Below are 9,196 nucleotides of genomic sequence, written 5' to 3'. Positions count from 1 at the left end.
AGAGAGGAGCATTGGTGGGGGCAGAGTGGGACAGTTTGGGCCAAAAGCAGCTGTTTGGCCGCTGGAAATTCCTGGTGTTTTATAGACACTTCTGTCAACCTCCAAAAAACCTCCTTCACACAGATTAGCTCGATATGGGTCATACTCACAAAACGTGCCTTGAACCTTTCTCCCAGTGACGGGGACGTGTCTGCCACGGGGGTTTGCACGAGTCTTCAGCCCGGCACGTTCCCGGCCCGAGCTCCCTGCTCTGTGCCGGAGGCCCCGCTCGCCCCACGGCTGCCATCCCAAACTGGCCAAGCAGCCAGGGCTCCGTGTGGCTGCAACGTCCCCTCTGCTGGGACACGGCAACAAGGTCACGGAAAACCAGCGGCAGCGGAGGGAGGGAAAGATCAAAAGAGAGCAATTACTTCAGAAAGCGCTCGTGGCGTTACACGGCGCGCACGGAGAGCCGCGCGTGGCACGCCCACGCTCCTACCGGGAAAGGAGGACCGTGCACATGGAGAACCCACCCCAGCAGCAGCAACTCCTCCTGGAGAACCCACCCCAGCAGCAGCAACTCCTCCTGGAGAACCCACCCCAGCAGCAGCAACTCCTCCTGGAGAACCCACCCCAGCAGCAGCAATTCCTCGAGGCCCTTCTCCCACAGACCTTCATTCACCACGGAACGCCCGCCCGGAGTCAATGGAAATGCTCTTGTAAACAAGGACTTACAAGAACCCAACGTGACAATGATTTCAAAAGGAGTTTTGACTGTGCAATTGTTGCTGGATTAGGGTCTTCAGAAGCACCGAGCTTGCACTGAAGAGCACGGAATTCAAATCTGCAAAGGGCCGGGGCCTCCGGAGCGGAGCTCCGGGAGCGCTGAGGGACACGCTCGGCCTCCAGCACGGGAATGGCTCCTGGGCTCCCCCCAAAGCCCCTGGGGAAGGGATGGGAGCATTGACAAAAGGACAGGCTCTCCTCCCTCCCTTTTAGAGCCACTGACCTAAACTGAACCGTATCACATCGCTGCCTAAACGAGCGCGGGATAAACTGTACAAGGACCTCGTTACCGAATTAAAGGAAAAAAAAAATAACTGAAACCCCCAATCACTTGGCAGACATGTTTTTCTAACAAACCAAGCCTATTTGGTGAAATTCTAATTTCAAATAATTGATTCAACAATAAACCAGCAGCCTAGACCAGAAGCACAAACAGCAGTATTTGTCTTGCCCAGATAAGTAAAAATTTGGAATAAATAAATCACCCATTCCTTTGCTTATATAAATGCAAACCAGAGCAACAAAACATGGCAATAGTACAAAAGACAAATAAATGAGTTAGACACAGAGCCCAGGAGTTTAAGAAGTCTCCCCTGTATTTAATAAAGCATGAATTATTTTTTTTAGAAACACTAACAGATCCCTTGCAGATAGGTTTTATCTTTATACTATTATTATATAAGACATTTTGTGTTTAAAGTGAACTATTGCTTCGTCTAGTTGGCCCCTCTGCTGGGCATAGAAATTAGGTAGTGAACAAAATCAAAAATCACCATTGAATATTACAAACATACAACTTTAAAGCATTTTGAGGTTGTGGGTTCCCCCCCCCGCCCCCACTCCAAAGAGATAAATAATGGAATCACTGGGAATGTAGAAGTCTGGGGTTTAGCGTCAAATTCCGTGTCTACATGAAATAAAAAAGAAGCCTGAGCCACGGTTAGTTGAGAGACGAAGGAAAAGATGCAATTACAGATCATCCCATTCCATCAGCTCAGCAGGTGGAAAACATTGAAACCAGCGACTTTTCAGAACCAAACCTGACTCTTTGTTTCTAACACACGTCAAAGTCCTCCTGGAATAAGTGAGACTTTTGCTTTTGAAGAACTGAATATTTAGGATTCTGCAATGATTTCTAATTAAAACACGAAATCTGGCATTTTCACAAGGCTCTAGAATTTTTCTGTTTCATTTTTCTCCAAGAAAATGAGTTTCTATCTAGTGCAAAGAAAAATATTCTCCCCCTCTGCCCTTTAGAGAACTTCAGAAAGACCAAACGCTGTTAAACAATTGACTTTGTCTCAGCTCTAAAGAAAAAAAAAAAAAGGATTAAAATTACTTTCAGGACATTGAGGTTACGCTGTGTTCAAACCACCCAATTAGGAAAAAAAAAAAGCCAAAATTATCTTTGGAGAATTAACTAAAACCGGATCAATTATAAACCATATCTTTGCAAGCATTTTACATTCACAACACAATTTTGTTTACGCATCAAAAATAAACATTTTGAATGTTTTCTCTTAGCAAAGACCACGAATAAGTGAGGATATTTAATAATTTGATTAGTTTCCAATTTTAAAATGCAATGTACAGCCTAACAGGGCATTTGGACTTCGACCACTGAGCCTGGAGATGGAAAGAAAGGCTGGAGCTGCCTCTGGCTGCTCCCTGCATCGACACCAGGGTTTAGACTTCTACCGAAGCAAAAGAGCTCTACAGGACTATCAGCAGAGTGGATCATTCTCTCTCAGGGCTATTTTACTCAAGAGAATCAATTTCAAAAATTGCTCAAAACATCGAATGAAACACAAGTTATCTAAACATCAGATTTTCTAATTTTATTAAAAACGCACAAATTTTATCCAACATGTTTTCTTTCATACAGTGAATGGTCTAATATGCACTGGAGGTCACACAAGCTTAGGTTTATTAGAACAATAAAAGACATATGAGAAATTTAATATATAAAGAAAAAAGTAGCAGCTGTTGACTGCATATTTGACCATAAAATTTAAATATTTTGGACTTTTATTTTAAAGACACAAAAATAAAACCTGTGTGGGTCTATATAAGTCATATTAACAATTCCATGAATGTTCAACAGGACTAAAAATTAGCAAAGATGTTTGTTTGTCTTTTTTTTTTTTTTTCTTTTTAACCTTGTAACACTTTTTAAACACCTTCTCGGGTTGCTGGTGCAAAGCACCTTACAGTATTTGTGCTATATATTTACTTTATTTGGCAACTGTCTGGGTTTTGTGGATTTTTTTTTTTCTTTGCCTTCTGTAAACAACACCTTTTACAAACTAGCACAGTGAACCACAAGCCCTGCAATCTGTTAGAACATCTACAGAAAAGAAAATGAACTATTTTGGTTGGTTGCTCAAAATCTTTTGCTTTTGAACAAGAGGTTTTTCTAAAACAGGATTTATTAGTAAAACATTGAGCTCCTGAATTTAACATTAGACGTAAACAGTTGACTGTTTTTAGTTCAATAGAGTCTTTTTGTTTAGCTTTTCTCTCTCTGTGAAGGTAGAATACTTTTTGTTTGTTTGTTTTTTCAAGTCATTTTCGTTAGAGGTCTGGGTGGTGACCTTTGCTATGATGAGGAGGTTTTGTACGTGTAGCTTTGTGAAGGTAGAAGAGTTGGTGCTGAGGGCTTAACATTTAGTATTTGCTATTTTTGGAAAAAAAAAAAACAAACACAACAAAAAACCAAAACCAAACCAAAACAGCAAAGAAAAAAAAAAAAGAAAGGAAAAAAGAAAAGTTGTCCCACCTGATCGTCAGCAGGCTGAAATGGCCGAAGCTAAAAAGAGTTTCTTGTTGTCGAACTTTCTGAGAGACAAAAATGAACAAACAGATTCATAATGCCAGAACCATCCTTAACCGGGACCGCTAGAGAGTTCTTGAAGCTTTTTTTTTTCCCCCTTTTCTTTGACCTTTCCTTCATTCAATTATTAATTTCTTTTTTTTTTTTTTTTTTTAAACGAGAAGTTTCTAAGGATTGTGGCTCTTAGGATGACATCCAACAGGGTAAATCAAACTCACGCCATCCTACGGTAATGGCAGCACTTTACTGTACAGCTTCCCCAGTTTCTTTGTCAATGGTACAAAAAAAGTCCCCTCGCTTGTTTGATACAACCATAACATGGAGATTGTCCTGGTCTAGAGCAAAGCTTGCCTTGGAGCGATTGGATTCAGTTCGTTCCCAAGGTAATATTGTCTTAGGGCAGGAGAGATGTTATATTAATTCATTTCTGTACACCATAACAATAAGCAGACTAGATGATCATCACTTACTTAAGACCCAGTTCGTTTTAAAGCTACCACACAGCGGCTTCGTTCATTTCTGGAGGGTGGGACAAGTGATTGCCGTAGTTAGCACCACCGTTGACGGATATCGACGAAAAGGGGGGGCTGGGGCCAAAAACTTCCGCGGACATGGAGTGCAAGGACCCGGGCAGGTTGGGTTCGGGGCTGGGCGAGTCTCCCGGGGGGTGCGACATGATGTCAGTGAAGCGCTGAGCCTCACTGGAGGGGTGATGTCCGGGCAGGGGGTGGTCCATGGCCCCCAGCGGGGTGCCCGACGGCCCCGAGGAGGGCACGAAGGGGAGATCCACGGGGGTCTGCGCTTGAGACGAAGGCGGTCCTTGCGGGAAGAAATCGTAATTGCTTCCAGGGCCGTAATACTCGCTCTGATAATCTGGCGGACAAGGAGAGACAGAGGGAAGGTAACAGGCGGGCACCCGAGCGGGAACGACGCGGGAGCGCTCCCACGGCCGCGCGGCTGGGAGGCTTGGGGTGATACCCACGAACCCGAGGGGGAAACCGGTTCCTGGGCTGGCTGGGCTCTGGCAGCCCCGGGACTCCCTTCCTGCAGAGCAGCGGAGGCACCGACATGAACCGGCATCCCAAAAACACCGAGGGAACATCGGGGTCCTGCTGGCAGCGCCGCGACGGCCACCCCCGGGAGAGGGAAGTCCCGTGACAGGCGGGGAAGCCAGGTGGGATGGCCCTGGGACAGCGGGATGGCCCCGGGACAGCGGGAGGGCCCCGGGACAGTGGGATGGCCCCGAGACAGCGGGAGGGCCCCGAGACGGCCCCAGGGCTGGGGGCAGCGCTGCCAGGAGCTGAGCCGGGAGCCTGGTGTGTCCCCCTGGTGTCCCCACAGGTGTCTGCACATCCCGGCACGGGGTGTCCGCGGGCACAGGGGGTGAGGGGCCGCGGGGGAGGAGAGCGCGTTACCCACCTCCGTAGAAGGAGAAGGGCCCGTTGGGGATGAGCTCCCCGGGCTCCAGCCGGTCCACCAGCGGCCGCATCCTGCGCGGGCTGCGGAAGAAGGCGTGTCGCCGGGCGCCCAGCGCGCTCAGCTGCTTCATCCGCCGCTCCTTGGAGCGCCGGTTCTGGAACCAGACCTGCGCGGGTGGCGGGAGAGGCGCCGGTCACGGGAGCCGCGGCATCAGGGGTCCCGCTCACGCCGCCACCCCGCGCCCCCCTTCCCCTCCATTCCCATCCTCATCCCCACCCCAGGGTCGCGTTTTTCCCCTTTCCCTGTCTCTTTTGCCGGTGTGCCCTGAGCCCAGCTCCTTCTCGTTCCAAACGGGGCCGAACCCACTCGTGACGGCAGCCCCGCTCCCCGCCGGCTGCAGGTCAAGAATGATTGAGTTAATTCTTATTACCCTGACAAGATTACTGCTAATTACCCTCACACTGAGCCTCTCCAATCTAACCTCGCCTTTAATGGTCCTTTAACCCCCCATTACCCCAGCGCTGCGGGTTTATAAACCTTTTAATAATTCCAGCGCATTGTCATTCTTATTTACCCATTAACCCCTCACATTTCTGGTTATTAATTTCGAAACTACTTTCAGCTTCTTCAGGATTTTTGAGAATAAACCCGCGGCTCCCGGGAAGGAGCCGACGGGCCGGGAAGCACCGGGAAGCTGCCGGGGCACCTCAGTAATAACGATTTAAAAGGTCGGCGAGGCTTTCTCCAGCCCTGCCACGCAGGGGGTGCCGGGCACCGGCCGCTCCTCATCCCTGCATTCCCAGAGTCGCATTCCCGCATCCCCTGGAGCCGTGCCCGGTGCCCGGAGGCGGCGGTACCTGGATGACCCGCATGTTGAGGCCAGTCTCCTGTGCCAGCTGCTCCCTGATGTGCCGGGTGGGTTTTGGGGTGGCCGCGAAGGCGGCTTTCAGAGTCTCTAGCTGTTTGGCTTTGATGGTGGTGCGAGGTCCCCGCCGCTTGGCCCCCAGGTTCTGGTCGTCGTTTTCGTTGCTGCCCGTCTCCTTGTCGGACACGTTGGCGCTTTCTGAGTCCTTGGCGTCGTCCTGGGAGGGGTCTTGAGAGTCGGGGGACAGGCTGGGGTCACTGCCGGTGGTGGCTGGGGGAGAGCAAACCGGGTCATGGTCAGCCGGGGGCGGCCGGGGGGAAATAACGCCCGTGACGGACAGGCCATGGTATGACAGGGGAGAGGAGAGGGGAGAGAAGGGAGAGGAGAAAAAAGGGAGAGGAGAAAGGGAGAAGAAAAATAAAGGAGAGAAAACGGAGAGGAGAAAGAAATGAAACAAAAAGAAAGGGAGAGGAGAAAGGACAGGAGAAAGGAGGGAGAGGAGAGAGAACAGGAAAAAGAAGGGAGAGGAGAAAGGACAGGAAAAAGAAGGGAGAGGAGAAGAGAGAAGAGGAGGGGGAAAGGAAAGAAAAAAGAAGGAAGAAAGAAGGGAAAGAAGAAAGAAAGGAAAAGATAGGAGAAAGAAGAGGAGAAAGAAAAGGAGAGAAGAAGGGAGAAGAGCATCTCATCCCAAGGAGCAGCCGGGGCTGAGCGCATCCCTGCCCGCATCACCGGGGCCGCGCTCCCTCACCTGAATGCAGGCTGTTTTCTTTGGCAGTATTGCTGTTATTTAGGTAATCTTCTTTGCAGACAAACTTGTTCTCGTCTATGATGTAGAGCTCCTCGCCGGTGGAGAGTTGCTTGTTACACATCATACACGTAAAACAGTTCAAGTGGAACACTTTGCTCCGCGCCCTGCGGACCAGGTCGCTGGGGGAGATGCCCTGGGCACAGCCCGCGCACTTGGTCCCGAAACACCTGCGGAGAGAGGCCGGGCAGCGGGTCAGCAGCGCCCGCCGAGCCGCGGGGCCCCGCGCCCCTCACCGCGGCCTCCGCTCGCCCCGCCCGGCCGCGCAAAAACGCAATTAAACAAAATACGGCGTCCCCGCGGAGGGCTCTCTCTTCCTAACGAGCGAATTCTTGACGCTGCAATTTTTTAAAAATGAAAATCAAACCCGGCCTGGGCAGAGGGGCTGCGGGACTGATGGATCCCGGGGCTGCGCTGCCCGGGGTGTCCCCTGCGCCCCGACACCGCGTTAACGACGCTCTTAATAAACACCACGCAGAAATTCCATCCGTTCCGAACGCTGCTACCGGCCCCGGCCGGAGGAGCCGCCGGTGCGGGCAAGGCCAGCGCGGGGAGCGGGGGGACGGCGGGGCCGGACCCGCGGCAGGGCCGGGGGCCTCCCGAGTCCCGCTCGGCCCCGCGGGGCTCTCGGGACCGGGGCAGTGCCGGTCCCCGCGGAGGAGCGGCGGGCTCGGGGCAGTGCCGGTCCCCGCGCCCAGGAGAAGCGGCTGCGGGGCTCGGGCCGCGCGTTGTGCGGGTGTGCTGCGGGGTTCGGCGGCCGCCCCGGCCCCGAGCCGGTCCTTGCCCTTCTCGCCGGAGTGCGGCGGCGGGGCCCGGCCGGGCAGCGGCACCGGCGGCCGCTCCGAGCCCGGGACTGATCCCGGCGCCGGGATGCGCGGGGGAAGCGGCGGCGTCGGTACCCGCTGCCCTCTCCATCCATCCGGCGGGGAAGGGTCGCTGCCCTCCGGGGCAGTCTGGGCTCGCTTGGACGGGAGGCGATGGGCCCGCGGAGCGCCCGTACCGGGCCTTCCCCGGGGGCACCGGGCCCGGTTGTGCGGGGAACAACGCGGGGCTCCGGCCCGGACAGCGCCGCGCTCACGGCCGCGGAAAGCCCCGGCGGGGTCACCCCGGCTCCCGGCATCGGGCCCGGGACGGCCCCCGCACACCCCCCGCCACGGGCCCGCAGCACCCCCGCACCGCTCCGCCGGTCGATAGTTCGGGAGGAACTTTGGGGAACTCGAGATCGGCCCGTCACCGACACGCAGGGCCCGACGGGCCCTTCCCCGGGCCCGACCCCCACCGCCGGTCACCGGGAGGAATAACAGCGCTTCGAGACGTTCGCGTGTCACAGGGAGGGAAGAGGCGCTTGTGGGTCCCGCTGACAAGGGGGGGAAACAGCAGAAATAAAGGGGAAAAAAACGGAGATGAAAAACGGATGGAGAGGAGCGGCGGGGCCGGTACTTACCGAAAGAAGTCGTTTTTGCAGTAAAGCTTGCCTTCTCGCGAAAAGCATTTCTCTGTCAAATTGCATTTACATTCACAGCACTGAACACACTTCACATGCCAAGCCCTGTCCAGTACATTCAACAAAAACCGGTCCAAGATCGGCCTTTTGCAGCCTGCACAGTGAACCATTGTCTTTGGTTAGTTCTGAGGGGGGCAGTGGTTTCCCAGGTGTCAAGAAAAAAAAAAAATTAAAACAACAATTTTTTTTTTCAAAAAGATGACAACACCGGCGTAGGTTTGCTTTTTGTTTTGTTTTTTCTCTCTCTCTCTTTTTTTTTTTCTTTTCTGTGTGTGTATGTGTTTGTTTTAAAAGCCTTGGAGAAGTGAAGGAGGAGAAAAAGAAAGGGAGGAAGAAGAAAAATCTTCGTTCGAGTGTCCTAGGAGGGGTACACAGGAGAACCCCCCACTGCCCAGCGCTTCAACACAGCCGTAGGATCCCGGCCGCTACCAACCACACGGATAATAATAATAATAATAATAGTAACAATAAAACAATAACGGCTATAAAGATCGGCGTTCAGAAAAAATAAAAATTAAAAAATTAAAAACAAAACCGCCAAAAAGCGAGTGTGATGAGTTTTTCTCGGGTCTGAGGTAGAGCAGTCAGGAGTCAAAGTGCTTTTCCCAAAGAGAAATCAAAGGAAGAAAAAAATATAATAACAATAATAATAATAATAATAATAATAAATAACGAGCCGGGACATGGAGAGGCGGCGGCGGTCAGACGGGCTGTGGCTGCTGCCGCGGCGACATCACCCTGACGCGGGGCTGGGGACACGCGGGGACGGGGACACGCTCCGCCGCTCCTCGCTCCGCCGCTCGCTCTCGCTTCTCTCCCTCTCCCTCGACGTCTCGGCGGCCCCGTCCGTCCGTCCGTCCGTCCGTCTGTCAGTCCGTCCGTCAGTCCGCCAGTCAGCCCTACCTACCCCCGCGCATCGCTACCCGCGGCGGCCGCCCGTGTCCCCGCCGAGCCGGCGCGGCGTGGCATGGCCCGGGCGGTGTCGGTGTCGGTGCGGAGGGCCCG

At 52.8% G+C, this 9,196-nt stretch overlaps 1 protein-coding gene across 1 annotated transcript; it reads right to left on the bottom strand.

Annotated features, from left to right (window-relative positions):
• Positions 1–2,900: 2,900 nt before the first annotated feature.
• On the bottom strand, positions 2,901–8,439 carry LHX1 (LIM homeobox 1). The gene is made up of 5 exons (XM_027660435.1): positions 8,132–8,439; positions 6,631–6,857; positions 5,875–6,152; positions 5,018–5,183; positions 2,901–4,471 (listed from the first exon to the last, which is right to left on the bottom strand). The coding sequence occupies exons 1-5, from the start codon at positions 8,299–8,301 to the stop codon at positions 4,092–4,094; spliced, it is 1,221 nt and encodes a 406-aa protein (XP_027516236.1). The 5' UTR covers positions 8,302–8,439; the 3' UTR covers positions 2,901–4,091.
• Positions 8,440–9,196: the final 757 nt, after the last annotated feature.

This window comes from Corapipo altera, unplaced genomic scaffold (genome assembly GCF_003945725.1).
Source record: "Corapipo altera isolate COAL_440 unplaced genomic scaffold, ASM394572v1 271, whole genome shotgun sequence".
In the NCBI taxonomy this organism is placed as follows: domain Eukaryota; kingdom Metazoa; phylum Chordata; class Aves; order Passeriformes; family Pipridae; genus Corapipo; species Corapipo altera.
Note: the sequence above shows the minus strand (reverse complement) of the source record. Positions and strands in the feature narration are given on the sequence as shown.

Coding starts and splice junctions, on each gene's coding strand:
- LHX1 (XM_027660435.1), bottom strand. CDS start 8,301: ATGGTTCACTGTGCAGGCTGCAAAAGGCCGATCTTGGACCGGTTTTTG. Junction 6,858..8,131: donor TGCAAAAACGACTTCTTTCG/GTAAGTACCGGC, acceptor CTCTCTCCGCAG/GTGTTTCGGGACCAAGTGCG. Junction 5,184..5,874: donor TCAACATGCGGGTCATCCAG/GTACCGCCGCCT, acceptor CCACCCGCGCAG/GTCTGGTTCCAGAACCGGCG.